This window comes from Trichomycterus rosablanca, chromosome 3 (assembly GCF_030014385.1).
Source record: "Trichomycterus rosablanca isolate fTriRos1 chromosome 3, fTriRos1.hap1, whole genome shotgun sequence".
NCBI classification, from domain to species: Eukaryota; Metazoa; Chordata; class Actinopteri; order Siluriformes; family Trichomycteridae; genus Trichomycterus; species Trichomycterus rosablanca.
Window position 1 is genome coordinate 22,907,008 of NC_085990.1, and position 19,223 is coordinate 22,926,230.

The 19,223-nt window shown below is 36.7% G+C and overlaps 1 protein-coding gene across 8 annotated transcripts in view; it reads right to left on the bottom strand.

The window, feature by feature from the left end:
* obscnb (obscurin, cytoskeletal calmodulin and titin-interacting RhoGEF b) overlaps positions 1-19,223 on the bottom strand; it is a 195,640-nt gene that overhangs the window by 106,217 nt on the left and 70,200 nt on the right. For all 8 annotated transcript variants that reach the window (XM_062991063.1, XM_062991064.1, XM_062991062.1 and 5 more), the window contains 15 exons: positions 18,664-18,930; positions 18,276-18,542; positions 18,058-18,170; positions 17,765-17,918; positions 17,457-17,618; positions 15,618-15,722; positions 15,165-15,431; positions 14,600-14,869; positions 10,861-11,127; positions 9,777-10,043; positions 9,358-9,621; positions 8,072-8,341; positions 4,410-4,679; positions 4,044-4,310; positions 3,390-3,656 (listed from right to left, as the gene is read on the bottom strand). In XM_062991063.1, coding sequence (XP_062847133.1) covers positions 3,390-3,656; positions 4,044-4,310; positions 4,410-4,679; positions 8,072-8,341; positions 9,358-9,621; positions 9,777-10,043; positions 10,861-11,127; positions 14,600-14,869; positions 15,165-15,431; positions 15,618-15,722; positions 17,457-17,618; positions 17,765-17,918; positions 18,058-18,170; positions 18,276-18,542; positions 18,664-18,930 — 3,477 coding nt within the window. The remainder of the gene's footprint in view (positions 1-3,389; positions 3,657-4,043; positions 4,311-4,409; positions 4,680-8,071; positions 8,342-9,357; positions 9,622-9,776; positions 10,044-10,860; positions 11,128-14,599; positions 14,870-15,164; positions 15,432-15,617; positions 15,723-17,456; positions 17,619-17,764; positions 17,919-18,057; positions 18,171-18,275; positions 18,543-18,663; positions 18,931-19,223) is intronic.

Here is a 19,223-nt window from a genome sequence, read left to right on the forward strand (position 1 = left end):
CAAGTATTGGGCCAAGGGAATGCCATGATATGGCAGCCCAAACCATCACTGATCCACCCCCATGCTTCACTCTGGGCATGCAACAGTCTGGGTGGTACGCTTCTTTGGGGCTTCTCCACACCGTAACTCTCCCGGATGTGGGGAAAACAGTAAAGGTGGACTCATCAGAGAACAATACATGTTTCACATTGTCCACAGCCCAAGATTTGCGCTCCTTGCACCATTGAAACCGACGTTTGGCATTGGCACGAGTGACCAAAGGTTTGGCTATAGCAGCCCGGCCGTGTATATTGACCCTGTGGAGCTCCCGACAGACAGTTCTGGTGGAAACAGGAGTGTTGAGGTGCACATTTAATTCTGCCGTGATTTGGGCAGCCGTGGTTTTATGTTTTTTGGATACAATCCGGGTTAGCACCCGAACATCCGTTTCAGACAGCTTCCTCTTGCGTCCACAGTTAATCCTGTTGGATGTGGTTTGTCCTTCTTGGTGGTATGCTGACATTACCCTGGATACCGTGGCTCTTGATACATCACAAAGACTTGCTGTCTTGGTCACAGATGCGCCAGCAAGACGTGCACCAACAATTTGTCCTCTTTTGAACTCTGGTATGTCACCCATAATGTTGTGTGCATTGCAATATTTTGAGCAAAACTGTGCTCTTACCCTGCTAATTGAACCTTCACACTCTGCTCTTACTGGTGCAATGTGCAATTAATGAAGATTGGCCACCAGACTGGTCCAATTTAGCCATGAAACCTCCCACACTAAAATGACAGGTGTTTCAGTTTCATTGTCCAACCCCTGTAGATGATGCGTTCCAGTTAGATCCGACAGTTCGTCTTTCTCTTCTCCCAGTTTGTCTCTGCACATGTTTACCTGCCCCGCCTCTCTCCCTCACTGAACACAACTCGCCCCTCCCCACCGCTTCACCAGTAAGTCCTGCAGGCAGCGATAGCGTGGAGACGGATAAAGACATGACAGAAGCTATCGAAGAGGAGCTGCTTACTAAAATGAAAAATAATGACTCTTTTTGGAATTATTTGGAGATGGTTCGAATTCAAAGTGTCAGATGAGCAGCAGAATAATGTATTCTGTAGAGAACGCCGAAAACAAGTCCAGATAAAAGGTTCCAGCTCTGTGTACCTTTGGTCATTCGTTTTCACTTCAAATCCCAAAGTTAAAAAACAAGAAAACGAGTCGTTATTCGTTTCAAAAACCAATACAAGCGCATGCACGCGCTGACATGCACGTATTTACTTCACATTAAGTGTTGAGAAAGTAATAATAACGTAACGGTGCGTCTCCTGTTGTTCTGACTCTTGTGTTTGTATATGTGATGTGCATGTATTTGCTCTATCTGTAAAAAACAAACATTATGGGGAGTGATTTCTGTACTGGATGTTGTACGTGGTTGTGTTAGTTTATACTGGATGATCGCCCGACGTCCGACACGTCATTTATTTATCTTCTATTATATTATTTCTTGTTGTCGGCCAGTAAACAACCAAACATTATTAAATTGCATGAACTAACTCTGCAGTAAACAAGGAGCAAACAGCAATTAAACAACAAATAAAGCTGTTAAATAATAATAAAGTGCATGAAGCAGAACGCTGAATAAAATGCATTAAATGTTGTAATAGTTACACAGTAACATGAACGATTAATGTAAATGTTGTGGCGACATATACATAAAATAATGTATAAAGTCCAAACATGGGGCGGTGTGGGGGGGGTTAACGAGGGGTTTACTTTAACGGGGTTTTACTTTTAATGTCACACAAGCTCAGCCGGAAACCGTGTCATTCCGACATCTTCCCTACACACTCACTCCCTGCGCCCTATAGTGTACTTAACATTCTTAAAGGGCCAGACAATATATTTGTAATTCACATTACACGACAGGAGATGCCTTTGAAAACAACTTTTTTTTTTCTTAGAATAGCTCTTTTTTTTTTTTTTAAGGAAAAATAGTTCTTGTGTGAAGCTTCCCCAGCATGAATATTAATAAAAGTGCCTGTAAAAAATTTGGAACATGTAGCTTTGTCTCAGAAGTCTCTTTTTGTTATTACCTTATGGGATCAAAAAAATATCGAGATATATATCGTATATCGCCGTTCAGCAAAAAATATCGAGATATTATTTTTGATCCATATCGCCCAGCCCTAATCAGAATGAATTCAATCAAATTGGATTGAAGGTCTCCCTACAGACCTTATGACTATCAACCATCATTAAATGCCGCTAAATCCACTAAATGCTTATAGTGTTCAATTAACCTTAGCGTGTGTGACCAAACTTCCTGTCTGTCAGTCTGTCAGTCCATCTGCATACCCACAGTACTCAAACACAAAGTTTTTTGATTATACTGAATAATTGTCATTAGGCATTTCCTGTTTCCCTACCACTGGTTAGACTCCCATTCACATCACTCCAAATTCCGGATTCATTATTGTTGGCCTGCAGACCAACTCGATTGTATTTTGTAAATATCAACATATTTTTATTTAATGCCTGCAACACATCTAAAAAAGTTTGAACAGAGTGCAAAATAAGAGTGTAAAGTGTACACTCAGGTGAAGGTATCATGATTTGGTAAAAAAAAGGAGGATCCAAAGGTTCAGTCCTTGCAAGCAAATATGGGCCATGACCAAACATGCCAAAACATTGTCAGATGATTGTCAGTCAGTTCAAATAGAACATTTCTTAATGCAAGATAAAAAAATATCCTACAATACAAAATATTTTGAAAAGATTCAGGGAACCATTGGTATAGGACAAGGCTGAAAAACCAATGTTGAATGTGCACGTCCTTTGAGCACACAGAAGGCACTGCATGAAAAACTGTCATGCTACTGTGATAAATATGACCACATGGTCTTCCAAGTACTGTGGAAAACTTTTGTCACTTAACACAATTTGCTGCTACATTAAGAAATGCAACCTCAAACTAAGCAATTCTATCAAGAAATGATGCTGAGATCTCTGGGCCAAGTCTCATAAAGCCCAAAAGAAAGTAGAAATGCATAAAGTGATCACATAAGCCCACGTTTCAGGTTGTTTTCAGAAATGTTGTCAAAATAAAATTGAACATGATCGTTCAATAGTTTTTGTTTTTAATTTTCTATTCATTTTTTTCTGTATTTGTAAAATTTTTAAAGTAAAGATTGGAAATGGGTATGTATATTAGAGTACCAGCTTGACTTAGTTGTGTATTGCAGAAGTGTAATACATAATGTGTATTTTAACTAATATTTAATGTAAAGTAGGCTCCTTTGCTACTATGTGTGGATCTACAAGTCTTAACCAGACATCAGACATGCAACTTTTACTGACAGTATCACAAAGAGGATACTCTATATGTGGATCTACAAGCCTCTTTACATACCTTTAACAGTCAACTTTGCAGTGCTCTTAGCAATTCCAACAACGCAGGAGTATGTATCTGTATCACCCTTCTCCAGGTCTTTTACTGTGAGAACGAGGATGCACTCTTTTTGTGTCATCTGATACTTTCCTCCAGCATTGATCTCCTTTGTTCCTTTTAGCCAAGTAACTTTGGTAGCTGGTTGAGCTGTTTCACATTCCAAACTTATAGTTTTCTTTTCTTCTGCTACTGTATTCTTCAGCTCACAGATGAATCTGTTTACAGAGTCTAAAATAAAGTTTTGAATGAATGCTAAATGCTGATTTAGTGTATTATCACTGAAATAATATAAATTTAGAGAATTACAAGATATACATGACAATAAAAAACTATCAAAACTAAACTAAAAAACTATTGTAAACTATCAGTTTCATAACTCCATTGTTCTGACTGATCTCATAGTTTTGATTCTTTTGAATGGACTTGCCATCTTTAGTCCAAATGGTATCCAAGCCAGATTGAGAAAGCTCACAGAAAAATGTGGCATCTTCTCCAGAAACAATGCTAATATCCTCTAGTTCTTTAAACACTCTAGGAGTTTTACCTAAAGCAAAGAAAAAGGGTACTTATAATGAAATCGATTGACAAAATAGCTGAAGAACCTTTTACTCTTACCTTTAACAGTCAACTTTGCAGTGCTCTTGGCAGTCTCTACAATACAGGAGTATGTATCAGTATCACCCTTCTCCAGGTCTTTTACTGTGAGGATGAGGATGCACTCTTTTTGTGTCATCTGATACTTTCCTCCTGCATTGATCTCCTTTGTTTCTTTTAGCCAAGTAACTTTGGTAGCTGGTTGAGCTGTTTTACATTCCAAACTGATAGTTTCCTTTTCTTCTGCTACTATATCCTTTAGTTCTTGGATGATTTTGTTTCTGGGCTCTAAAAGTTAAAATAAAATTTACAAAATAATGAATCATAATACTATTAAACATCTTATTAAAAAACAAAAGACAAATAAGAAATCAACAAATTATGGACCTTTGATTTCCAGTCTGGCTGTTGAGCTTGGTCCATCAGTTACATGACAGCAGTATTCTCCAGAATCCTTAGCAGTTACATTATGTACAACCAGCTTCATAATTTTATGTTCCTGACTAATCTCATACTTTTGGCTATTTCTAAGTGGCTTGCCATCCTTTGACCAAATTGCATCCAAGCCAGATTGAGAGATCTCACAGGAAAATGTAGCATCTTCTCCAGAAACAATGCTAATATCCTCCATCTCTTTGAAGATAGTGGGAGGTACCCCTAAGGCCAAGAAAAACAGTAATTTCATTAAACTCATTAATGAAATTTAATAGGAAAGTAGGTAAAACACATGTATGACTATTTTATTATGATCCTGTATTAAAGCTCATTCCTACTTCATTGTTTGTAAATATTTTGATTGCCACTTGTATTTGTTGATTCCTGTGCCTTGAGTCCTTATCCTTATGTGTTAACTACTTGGTATTACGTTGACTTGATAGGCTGGGTTTAAAGCAAAGTTGATTAAGACCATAAAAGTCTATTAACCAGTGTCATTATGTAAAACCAAAGCTTACCATGTACAGAAGAGTTCGCTAGATTCACAATTACTATGCCACCACTAATGTAATATGTAACTAATGTAATATGTAAGAACTTCAGCTCAATCAAACCCAGTTCTCAAATATTTAAGAATGCACAGAAAGTCAACACACACACACACAAAACATACACACTTACGTATCTATCCACAATATTTTTCACATGACGTCAGTTTTCCAAGATGGGGCAAAATATCAGTTTAAAAGTGTAAGTGCCTTTAAACATTGTTTTGGCAAGGTAAATATTGCATCCTTAGCTTGTTAAATTAAGAATCGTAATTTGATCCAAATTTCTCTAAAAGTTATGGGTCTACATGTGTGATTTACTACAGCTAAGTAAAGCATAATGTATGGCTGAAGACAGAATATATTGATTGTAAACCACTTAAATAAGTGCATGGCAGCTGCCCCAAGTAGTTTACCTTCTATCAACAGCAGAAGATGACAGATAAATGTGGCTTCAGAATTTAACATCATGGCTACTATAAAGCACATACACCTCTGTTGACTTACAGTCATTAAAAGTAAACCAGCATTTGCTTAGTTTCTATGTATTTATTTATACAATTAAAATAAAAAAGTATTTCCCAGGTGACAACAAAACAGTTTATTTTTAATGTTATGTCATTATGTGTAGAAAATGATCCACTACATATAGACATAGTTTTTAATGTGATGTTGAATTCACTCAACAATTTGTAATGCACATTGAAGACAGTTGTAACACTGAAAGCCTCTGTGTGCTCTGGTGCTCCTGAAGTGCCACGCCCTAGCTCATGATTGGTTCCCCTGAACTGATTAGCTCCAGCTGCCCTCCATAAAAGAGAAAAGCTGGAGGACTCATTGGGAACTATTTTGGTTTGTCTTCTGTTCATGACTCTGTTGGACTTTGTTTGCGCTATGTTCCCTTGTGCCATGTTCCTTGTTTCTGGGTATGTTGTTTATACTTCAATTCGAAGCGTTTGTTATCTATCTATTGTCAGTGTGTTTAGTTCGAGCCGGTTTTTGACTTAGCTTTGGTGTAACGACTTCGATTATTGGATTTGCCCTTTTCTGTATTGTTTGCCTGAAAGAATCTGTTTGTATCTTGAATAAAACCTGCAATTGAATCCCCGCTTCCCTGGTCTCAGCGTGACATAAGACGTTGCCTATATGGATCCAGCAGGGTTTGAACAACGGTTGGAAAGCCAAGAACAAAAGCTCAACGAGTTGGTTCAGCTGGTGCAGAGTTGGATGCAACAGTATTCACCACCCGTACAACAACCTCCGGTTGTCAACAAACCACCAGTTTCGGCCGAAGCCCTGGCGAACCCAACCCCATCTTCGGATTTCATCGCTGTTCCAGAGCGTTACGACGGCACCCTGGAGAGTTGCGTGAGTTTTTTGATGCAGTGTAACATATATATTAACCATTACGCTGCTAAATTTCGTTCGGAGACGGACAAAATTCAATTTGTAATGTCCCTGCTAACAGTGAGGGCTAGAGAATGGGTTACAGCTCTTTGGTCGGCTAACAGTGAAATATTACGCTCAGAAACACAGTTCCTGGAGCAGTTTAAAGCCGTGTGTAATCATCCCGAAGCCGGAAAGGAGGTGGGTTTTCGTTTGATGGAACTCAAACAGGGCACTCGTTCTGCAGCTGCTTATGCCCTAGATTTTCGCACGTTAGCCGCGGGTAGTGGATGGAGCGAACCAGCCTTACTGGCAGTTTTACAGAGAGGTCTGAGGGAGGATCTTCAGGCAGAATTGGTTTTTCGCACAGATAATAAAACACTGGACCAAGTTATTCAAACCGCTATCTCACTTGATAACCTGTTGAGAGGAAACATAGAGCAAACAAAGTCCAACAGTCATGAACAGAAGACAAACCAAAATAGTTCCCAATGAGTCCTTCAGCTTTCCTCTTTTATGGAGGGCAGCTGGAGCTAATCAGTTCAGGGGAACCAATCATGAGCTAGGGCGTGGCACTTCAGGAGCACCAGAGCACACAGAGGCTTTCAGTGTTACAACAGTGTTTTGTGTCACTAATGTCAATATAACTTCATAAGCTCACGTTATGTCTCTGTGTACCATAAAGTTTAACAATCAAGTTCTTGTTAAATACATTTTATATTGATTATCTCTAGATAACGTATACACTAATGAGCCAAGCCATAAACGACTGACAGGTTGCTGAGCAGCCAAGATGAACTGAAACTAGAGGACATGAAGACTAAAGCTTGTGACCAGCAGAAGAGCAGTTAAGGTACAAATTGCAGATTTAATACTGGTGATAAAGTGAATGTGAACATCCTGCCTCACTGACTTTGTTTTAAAAAAAATATTAGGTGGGTGCTCCTAATGTTTTGGCTCATACGTCTAAATATATTTGATAACTATATCTGATATCTGTTCTTAAATATAAAAAGAGGTGAATTGTTTTAATGTGGACAGTAGAAGTAGCTGTTAAATGTAAACTACGCTGCATGAATTTCACTTATCATGATAAGATAGGCAGTCTAGATAGTGTTTTTATTTTAAAATTGATTGAATGAAAGAAAAAGAAGCCACGCTTAATGTGGCACAGAGGCAGTTAATTCAAGGAATCAATACTAAAAGTACTCTGCGCCTTTATGTCCCCTGCTGGTCTCAATGAACGACAAATAAGACTGATGATGCTTATTGTGCCCCCTGCCGCTCTACACATCAGGTGGATCCACTACAGAAAACATTCTCAGTTAGACAATTTGTTTACACATTTATACTTTTTTTCCAAAGCGGCGAACAATGACACATCTTTGCTCTCTCTACTGAGCCTCTCATTAATGCTCTGTTATAATCTACTATACTCTATTATACTATACTGACCATGTCATAGTTAGAAACAAATGAATATTTATACAAAAATCAAGATTAGACATTAAACATTTCTTCTTTGTGCTGATTTTAATTACATTCTTGTTCAAATCACTGACATTTGTTCTTATTTGTATTTTATAATTTGTTTGGAATTGGATTTGAAAATTTAGTCTAAACACTGCATATGTGAAAATGTAATTAATTGATTAAGCCACTTTAAAGCAAACATCTCACCTTTAACGCATAATGTCCCTTTAGAGCTCAAGTCCTTGAGTGTGAATACCACCTCCCCTGAGTCAGAGGAAGTCAGTCCTTTGATAGTGAGTGTGTATTTGCGGCCCTTGTGGCCAATCTGGAAACGACCTCCGCTAGTTATTGGTTGGCCTTTTAGACTCCAGGAGCAGTCTTCTGAGCTTTCTCGGGAGAGTACACACTCAAACACGCAGCTTTCGCCTGCATTAGCCTCAACTGACTTCAAGCGCTTGGTGATGCCAATGCTAATATCTGTGTTGATAAACCGGGAGAGTCATTAAATAGTGCTTTCAAACAACATATTTCCTAAAATATACATACAACACAGCGCATGACAATAACAACTACTAATTTTAATCAGCAATGCAATTTTAATCAGCAATGCAAAACCTTCAAGACAAATTTAAGGAAGAACCAACATAATTTTCTACAAGATTCTACAATTCTGTGTAATTGTCCCTAGAATGGAACAATAACATTTTCTTATTTACCTTACAATTTAGTAACACTTTATGCCCAGTAGAAAGTTATCATATTGATCAGTAATCTGATAAAATAACTTACTAATTAATAATTCAGCCCAAAAAGAAGTCAATGCATGCTAGAAAAATGGATAACACAGCGGTGCCTCAGACCCCCTTTCTAAAAAGTCAAGATGTACTGTGTTCCTGATGTATGTAATATTCTACTTGCTCAAAATAAGTTGAAGCATGACTGACTACCTTTTAGTTAAACAGGTGTTGAATATATTTTGCACCACTGTAATTTTAAAGTAGCATGTATCATTGTTCATTTAAAGAAGCATGAAGCATATCATGAAGTTCATGCATTGTACCCCCTAGTACAGTGTTCCTCTCAACGTAGTTGCTAATGGACTGTTTTAGCTGAAGTCTGATCACACTGTGCATTAAAATTGTCATTTACTTAAAGAATGGGTGCTCCTCTGTTTTCTCTTACATACCTTTATTTACTGATGAACTTTAGAATAGATTTAAAAGCAATTGTGATTTATGCTTCCTATTAAAACTCTAGCCAGAGTTGCTGTAAACTGGGACTGTTTGGCACTGTTAAACATTTCATAATGCAAGTGGGATTAATTAACGCTTAATTGCATTTGTAGCACACTTGTCTGTAAGGATCTGAACTCATTGTTTTTTCACTTTTTTCTTTCCCTTAAATCTGTCAACCTTCTGTAAGATTCATGTTGGGTGTAAATTAAAATTATTTTAAATTGTGTGTCTGTAATGAGAGAGCATTTTTTGTCATACCTCTTACAGTGACAGTAGATTTTGTAAAGTCTGTGCCAATATCACAACTGTATTCTCCTGCATCTGCCAGTGTAATGTCATGTATAGTCAGACACAGGCTCATGCCATTGTGTAGTAGTTCATACTTGTCTGCAGAAAGGACTGTACCATCCTTACGCCAAACAGGGGATACCATGGCTTTCGAAACTTCACATTTTAAAATTATTGTGCCCTTTTCTTCTCCAGTTACATCATCTAGTAACTTAAGGAACACAGCTTTCTTTTCTGCATTTTAAAAAGTCAAAATAAAATAATAAAAAAGAAAACAGTAAATAAATGCATGTGACAGTGTGGTACAAAATATACAATTTTCTCAATTTTACACAATAAAAACAATATCTGTACTAGCTGTTTTTTGTCTTGTATTGTCACCAACTTACCTTTTACTTTCAGACAGGCTGTCTCCTTTTCTTCCCTAATCTGAAAGGTGATTATCCCACCATCCTGAGGTGCCAAGTTCTTAAGGGTAACAGTATGCATCTCATCCACATGTTGGATAATATTAACATCATTGCTGAAAAGAGGCTTGTCATTGAGAAACCACTGAGCTTCCTCATCACCATAATTTACCTCGCAGGTAAATACAGCATCACCACCCTCATCAACTTCCATCTCTTTCAAATGTTTGGTGATCTGAACTTTACGCACTAGAGCAATGTCAGTGAGAACAGTTTTACAAAACTAATGATACTAAACTGTCACAATCAAATCAAAACCTTTTGCATAAATCAAACAGTGAAATTCTACAAAACAGAAGTGTTAGGACATTTTTGTAAAATGCAATAAAACAAGAATTTTTGATTTGTTAATTAATTCTCCTGACTTTTTATTTAACTAACAAAAGTACAAAGATTTCCTATTTTTTACTTACAAACTTATTTGTAAATTTAAACAAATTTAGAATTTGAGGTCTACAAAAGTTGCAGTTTTGCAAGTGGAATTTCTGCCCATTCTTGCTTAATAAAGTATGTGGGTTGATTCTCCTCTTCATAAAAGGCCACACATTTTCAATAGCAAGCACACACACTCTGTGTCAACAAAGTCACACTGTTGCAGCGCTTGCCATTGCCTCCGCATCACTAATACTTTCATTCATATGCAAGTTACCCATGTCGTGAGCACTAATGCATCACCATACCACGACAGATGTTGGCTTTTGCATCTTTCACCACGTTTGATGGTTCTTTTTGTCTTTGGATCAGAGAACCTAATGTTGATTTTTCCCCAAAAACAAACCAAAACATAAACTTGATACCTTGATACATTTGAAACATTAAGTTTGAACGTTAAGTTTCAAAATGCTGTAACTTAAATATTCTTTCAAACTTGGTTCTCAGCGGTGGTGGAATAGCGCATTTAGCCGCTGTTCTATCCGAGCACGTTGTTTTCATTGCATCTTGTTTTTATTGCATGTCCCAACGTTTGTGGGTGGTTTATAAAATATCTGTATTACCTTTGCCTTACCTTCAACATTAAGAATGGCCATGCTCTCACAGGTTCCAGCCTGACATCGATACTCCCCAGCATCGTCTGCAGTTAGCGCGTGGATGACCAGCTGCACTTCATTAGAACTTTTTGTCATAGTATACTTATTGGAGGCCTCCAAAACTGTTTTACCCTTATACCATAACACTTCTTTAGGGTCATCAGATAGTTTGCATGTCAGCCTGGCTGAAGATTTTTCTTTGCCATGTACATTTCTGAGAGGCTCGATCACCTCAATGGGACGTTCTGTGGGGTAAAGGAAACACTTTTTTAGTTGTCATGGACAAAATGTTTAAAGCATATAATTAATAGAATATTAACTTTGTGCCTCAACTTAATATTGAATTATGTGAGGTTCTTACTGTTAAAGGACAATTATGAGCACAAAAGTAAAAAACTATAAAAATATTTTTTATAGCATATATAACATTTGTCTCTTGGGCATATAGTACACAGAACTAAACAGAATACAAAAACAGTTATGGCTCAATGTTTAAAATACCTTTCTGAATGTATTAACTAATATATTTTTATAGAAATGAAAGATAATTTGTAATGGGTGGTGAGGAAGGACTGCAAAGTAACTCAGCACATGACCAAGCTGATCACTGGTGGCTAGACATAATTAAAACTAAGCCACAAGAAACAAAAAAACAGTCACTCAAACCAGTGGCTGATATTAAACCTGATGGCGAAAAAGTAAAGAATCCAATTGCCTGATGTGAAATAATAGACTGTCTATATTACCAGCTTTGTCTGCCAGCAAGACTCACTGATCTGAAAGCATGGCTTTTTAGTACTAAGCTCAGGTGAGGTGCTTTAGCGCTAATGAGCAGGGTAGCCTTTTGGAACTTCCATGCAACAACCTGCTCTCCCTTCTGCCAGCAGATTCAGTAGTCATAGGTAAACCAGTTACATAATGCATTAAACAATGTAGTTAAAATGCAGTTTCAAAGAGGTACATAAAAAAAACATCCAGGTAAAACTATAAATGCAATAAAAAATGAATCAGTGATTCATTGTCTTGAATCTTAATTTAACTGTTAAATATATAAATAAAATATTTTTTTTTACTGATCATTGTATTTGTAAATATAAAATACAATGATGAACACAAATACAACTGAGAACATTCATTGTTGCAACATTGCAAGTGAAAATTTTGTCCATTCTTGCTTGATTTCAGCTGCTCAACAGTCAGTGGTTGCCATCGTCTAAGTCTCCTCTTCATGTTGCACCATACATTTCAATAGAAGACTTATCTGGATTCTGGGCTGGCCAGTCAAGCACATCTATTTTGTGCTTATGGTTGTAGCGTGTATAGAAAATTTCTCGGGAAAAGGTGTCGCCTTGATGGCAGCAGGTATCTCTCTAAAATCACAATAATTACCTCTGAGTCAATTGTACCTTCAAACATTTGCAAATCACCCATGCCTAGTCACTGATGCACCTCCATATCATGTCAGATGTTAACTTTTGTACCTTTCACTTCTAAGTCTGTATGGTGTTTTTCATCTTTGGCAAAGAGAACTCAACGTTTTTTCCAAAAACAAGCTGAACCATGAACTCCACAGCACGTTTCCACTGTCATTTGGACCATCTGAGATGAGCTCAGGCCAAAAAAGCTCTGAGCCATTTCTGCATAGAATTGATGCATGGCTTTCTTTTTGTGTAAGGGAGTTTCAGGTGCCATTTGTTGATGCAGCGGTGTACTGTGTTAAGTAACAATGGTTTTCTAAAGTACTCCCAAGTCCATGTGCTATTTATCATAGTAGTGTGGCAGCATCTGAGAGCTCAAAGTTCACACACATTCAACACTGGTTTCTAGCTTTGTCCTATACAGACTGAGATCTTTCCAGATTCCAGAATCTGATGACAGACTGAATTATTTGCAATCTTGCATTAAAAAATGTTCTTTTTGAATTAACTGGCAATTCTCTCCTGAAGTTTGGCACACAGTGCTGAGCCATGATGATTGCTTGTTAATCATTTAGTGAAACCTCCGTTTATACCCAATTATGAATCTCTTACCTGTTACCAGTTCACCTGCTTATTATTGTGAAATGCTGTGACTTGAGTATTTTTTTTTAATCTTTTCCCATTTTCTTTTGCCTTTAAATGTGTTTCTATTTACAAAACACAATGATTAGTGAAGATGCTGGAAATCTTTCTAAACTTTTGTCAAATAACTAAATATTCAGGAGAATAAACAAATCACAGATTTTGTTTTATTTAGACAATTAAAGCTTTACACGTTTAAGAATTAAGAGAGAAGCACTGTCCACCATATGAGAAGAGTGTGTTTCTCCATTGAAAGGCTCTCTGTAAAAATGCAGCTGGCAGCTTTAGACATGTCATAGTAGGCGTGTTGCTAGCCTGCAGCCCTCTCCAGGCAGTGAGATTAATTAAAAGTATAATTTTTATGTTATAATTGTTTAGGTTTGTACATTTATGGTTAAGCAAAATGATTTTTTCTGTTTGCATTAGAGTGGTGTAATTTTAACCAGATTTTGTTTGTATAGCAAGCTAAAAATCATACACAGAGGTATGCTATCAAGTAGGGCTGGCACCGATCCAATACTCGGTATCAGTATCGTTCCAATATTGGCCCAAATCACTGGATCATATATCGGAAGGAAAACAACGTGTAATCCGATCTGATACTGTTGCTTAATGTAAATAACACTTAATGTAAATAAGGCCATTGTTTGTGTGTAAAGCAAATAACACATGAAGATACGTTCCAACAGAGTGTTGTAAAATAATTAAAATGTTCAAACATTCGAGTGGGGTTTCACGAGAACGCTACTTTAATGTCGCAAACACAGAACATAATAGCACAGCCGGATACTATCATTTTCTAATCTCTTCCCTACACACTCGCTCCCTATACCCTAGCACTGAACACTTAACATTCTTTATTGCCACTTATTCTTGATGACATCATTAACATGTGCCACTGATCTACAACTAATCCGCAACAGCCATTCAGAAATTAAAACCCACTGATCTACTTAAACGTTTAGCATTTTAAAAAATCATCTTCTACTACCACATCTAAAAACACTGTTTAAACACAATAAAAACCACATTATAAATGATAAATCAGACTTAAAAAAATAAATCGGTCTTGTCCCGGCTTGGAGATCTCTCACATCCTTAACGATTAAACCATTAGTGTAATGAAATAAAACAAACTACACCGTTTACCTCTTCAAAATCCAGCAGGTTTTTTAATAAGCGCCATTGGTTTTTGATGTGTAAAAGTAAAAAAAAAAAACAGCAGTTTTGCAGAACTGTGATGTTGTAGGTTCTGTATTTATTCCTTTAGAATATTTGTTTCACAGTCTGAGCATTGTTGTTTAGATAGCTAGTTTAACCATGGTGCATTGAGACATGTATTATTACTGCTTAGTTGTTTGAGAGGAGAAATGACGATTTTGGATTGGTATCGGTATCGGCAGATACTCAATTTGCAGTATCAGTATCGGTATTGGACATAAAAAAGTGGTATCGAGCCAGCCCTACTATCAAGCATGCTTATTAAAATGTATGAAATTAATAATGCATGTATAAAACATACATTTTTAATATTTGAAATGATTATTTTGCCTTAGACTTCCAGATGTAAAAAGCATTAGCTAGCATTAGCATATTGTCAAACATATTATATGTGTGCTTGCTTGTATTGTAAGCAAACTAAAAGAATGTCCCAAACCTTTTACAGTAAACAGAGCTGTAGATTTGCTTTTTCCAGCAGTAAACTGCACAGTGCCTGTCATGGAAGTTTCGGTCTTCTTAAATGTAAGGTGATGCATTGTTCCTTCCTTTTCTATCTCAATATTGCTGCTCTCATTTAGACATTCTCCATTGAGAGTCCACTTTACTGGCTTGACTGCTTCCACACTGATTTCAATCTCAAAGTAAGCAGCAAATGGTTCTGTAACCTCCACTGCCTTAAGCTCCTTCACAATGCTGATGGCCTGTTCTGAAAATTACAATGACATAACATCGCAGTATGAAATACAATATTATCATTATATTATTTATATATTTAAGAAACAAAACAAATATGTTTAAACTTACTCCAGACAGCTGATTCAAACTTTTTGCAGAAAATAAAATATTGTACATGATAATACTATGCAATTTGCATTTGGTTAAAACATTTATATTTTATACTAAAAATATATTGTTGGTTGATATTATTTTAGAAACATAAAAATATTAATTTTACTTAATTATTTAATGTTATGTAGCTTTTGACAATATGTTGTTTTTACCCTCCACAAGCAGCTGGCATGAGGTCTTATCATCAACAGCATCACATGTGTACGTAGCCTCATCGCTGGAGTCCACATCATTAATAGTGAGCTTGCGGTAGATATTGTCACTTAAAATCTCATACTTCATACTGGGTTTAATCTCATCCTTGTTTTTGTACCATGTGACCTTGGCACTGGCTCGAGACACTTGACACTCTAAGTGCCCACGGTGTTTAAACATGGCTATTTTGTCTCTTAATTTCTTCACAAACCTCACTGGCAGTTCTGCAAAAGTGATAGCAACAATTTTAAACCTTTACATTATAGACAGCTGTAAACGTTTTGAAAACAGATTGATAAAAACAATTAGTTATTTTACAGTTTATAGACATTATTATAAACAGACAATAGTTATTATATACATCAGACAACATGCAATAATCTGACACTGTGTTCTCTTTACAAACCAACCTTTGACTGTTAGCTTAGCAACTGATGAAGCTTTTTCAGCTATGAACTTGACTTCACCAGCATCTTCAGACTTCACAGATTTAAAGAGTAAGACAAATTTTCTTCCTATAAGAAAATGTTAATGTGTAACTTAAAAGAGTTTTAATGTTAAAACACTAACATGTACACTACCGGTCAAAAGTTTTAGAACACCCCAATTTTTCCAGTTTTTTTATTGAAACTCAAGCAGTTCAATTCCAATGAATAGCTTGAAGTGGTACAAAGGTAAGTGCTGAACTGTCAGAGATTAAAAAAAAGTGAGGTTACCCTAAACTGAAAAATAATGTACATTTCAGCATTATACAAAATGGCCTTTTTCAGGGAACAAAAAATGGGTTAACAACTTAAAGCTGTTCTGAAGCAATGGAGGTTGATCAAGCCTTAAAAGTTGATGCTACCAATTCCTATAGGTCTTCCAATTTTTCTTGATTGCTTACAACCCCCTCTGTCTGCATAAAATTAGTGTTGGAACACACTGTGGTACCATACCCTTGTGAGCATTATTTGAACAGTATTGTTCTGCAGAAAGTATTGTGTTGCTATAAAAATGGCAAGAAAAATGCAATTAACAATGGAAGAGAGACTGACCATCGTAACACTTAAAAATGTAGGTCTTTTCTATAGAAAAATTGCAAAGAAAATCAAGTTGTCAGTGAGTACAGTTTCCTTCACCATCAAAAGGCACTTAGAAACTGGGGCAAACTCTAACAGGAAGAGGTCTGTCAGACCCAAAGCCACAACAGAATTAGAAGACAAGTTTCTGAGAGTCAACAGCTTGCGTGATAGGCGGCATACAGGACAACAGCTTCAAGCACAGCTTAATAGTGGTCGTAGTAAGCAAGTCTCAGTTTCAACTGTGAAGAGAAGACTTCGAGTTGCAGGTTTGACAGGTTGCAGAAAGAAATCCATTGCTAAGATGTCAGAATGAGAACAAAAGGCTTGCCTGGGCCATGAAACACCACCAATGGACTATTGAAGACTGGAAGAAGGTTTTATGGACTGATGAATCAAAATTTGAAATCTTCGGTTTATCATGCATGATTTATGTTCGCCGTAGAGTAGGCGAAAGGATGGTTCCTCAGTGTGTGACATCAACTGTCAAACATGGAGGAGGAATCGTGATGGTCTGTGGCTGTTTTGCTGGATCCAGGGTCGGTGACTTGTACAGAGTGAGAGGCACCCTGAACGAAAACGGCTACCACAGCATTCTACAGCACCATGCAGTACCCTCTGGGATGCGCGTAGTTGGTCAGGGGTTCATCCTACAGCAAGATAATGACCCAAAACAAGTCCAATCTTTGCCAGAGCCTTTGGAAAAAAGAACAAGATGGTAAGCTTGAAAACATGGAGTGGCCAGCACAGTCTCCAGATTTAAACCCCATTGAGCTGGTTTGGGATTAACTGGACAGAAGAGTGAAAGCAAAGCAGCCTACATGTGCCACACATTTATGGGAACTTCTGCAACAGAGTTGGGAAGAACTTTCTAAAGAATATTTAATTTCCATTGTAGAAAGAATGCCACGAGTGTGTTCAGCTGTTTTATATGCCAAAGGTATCTACTTTAATAAATCAAACTTTTATAATACATTTTGGTTTATAAATTAATTCCATGATTTATTTTTTTAATTTCAGTTGTTTTTTTGTTCTATGTCTTCATTTCAGAGTACAATAAGACATTAAACTGCATAAATTTCAATAAAAACTGGAAAAATTGGGGTGTTCTAAAACTTTTGACCGGTAGTGTATATCCTAACAGCATAATTTTTTTTAGAAATTAGTAGTTATATCAACCAGACTTGCCTTCTTGTCTCATCTTAATGTTGTCCCCAGGTTTAAGTCTGGTCTCACCCTTATACCACTGGCCTTCAACTTCGTCATGAGACACCTCACAAACAAATGTGGTACTCTCTTTCTCTATCACTTCTACATCATTAAGCTTTTTTATAATCTTAATGTCACAGGCTGTAAGAGAGTCAGAATAAAAACAACTGGTGATGCCAGCAGACTCTTCACCCACTGGTTTAGAAACATAATAATATAAAAATGCCCCCCAGTAGTCAAGTTGTTCTATTTTACATTTCAAGCAGAACTTATTAATAAATTTCTACCATGAACAACAAGCTTGGCTGATGTGCTGTCATCACTTGTTTTGCATATGTACAGGCCTTGATCTTCAAAGGTACACTTCTGTATGATGAGGTTATGCTTGAAGTCCTGGGAATGCATTACATATTTCTTTCCTGGTTTCAGTTCCTCATCATCCTAAGGAACAGAGATTTATTTAGTTATTTTTTATCACATACATAAAATGCCATTTCTGTCTTCTTTTACTGTCCACATACAGTAATATTTTAGATACCCGATATATTTTGCAAAAACATGGTAAATAAAATTTGCATACCCTAAACCACTTTACAACAGCATTTGCTCTGGAAACCTCACACTCTAAAGTGATCTTTTCCTTTTCTGCACATTTGACATCTTTTAGTGGTTTGAGAATCTTTACAGGAAGTTCTGTAAATTAAATTAAAAATTAAAAAAGCACCAAATGTCTAAAAGAAAGTCTTTAGAACTTAGTCTTTTTACTTAAAATGTACTAATGAGCATACAAATACATACCTTTGACAATGAGCTTTGCAGATGTATGGACACCTTCTGCCTGAAAAGAAATGGTTCCACAATCATCCATCTTCAGCTGAGAAATAGTTAGGAAATGCTTATTTCCCAGTGCTGTAATAGATATTTTCGGACACGCTTTAAGTTTCTGGCCATTCTTGCTCCAGTAACCTTCCACATCAGGTTGATTGAGTTCCACCTCCATAGTTACACTCTCTTGTTCTTGAACTTTCATCTCCTTTAAGCCCCTAATCAGCTGTATCTTTTTCACTGAGCACCACAGGAAATAAAAGTGTTAAAATATAAAATACATCGTATAGATGTATCATATAGATAAATGTTACAGAAGTAACACAAAAAATCAATATATAAACACCAACAGAGTGCTTACGTTCAACTGTTAACTTGGCCTCAGTCTTGTCATCTAGAGTCTCACATGAATAAAGGCCTTGGTCAGCGCAAGACACATTCTTTAAGATCAGAGTCTGCTTGGCACCATCAACTTGAATATTTAGATTCTTTTCAGGCTGCAGCACTACACCATTTTTCATCCACTTTATCTCACTGGCCATTCTGCTTAATTCTACCTCCAGTTTTACTGTGTCCTGTTCCTGAACTGTTAAGCCTTCAAGCTTCTTAATGAACACAACAGGGGGTTCTGCAGCAACAGACAAAAGACCAAGTATTAGAGTATTAAATGAACACATTGTTTAAAATATGAATAGCTTAAACAGTACACCCCCAACTGCAAAAATATTGGGACAATCAGAAAATATTAATAAAACAGACTTCAATAAATGACTTCAATTTGCAAATTCTTTGGGACTATTATTTGTTTAAAATAATACAAGTTTAAAAAAAAAATCCTGCTTAATATAACACTTTAGCTGCTCAACAGTCCAGGATCTCCACTGTCATATATTGTGCTTTATAATGTGCCACACATTTTAA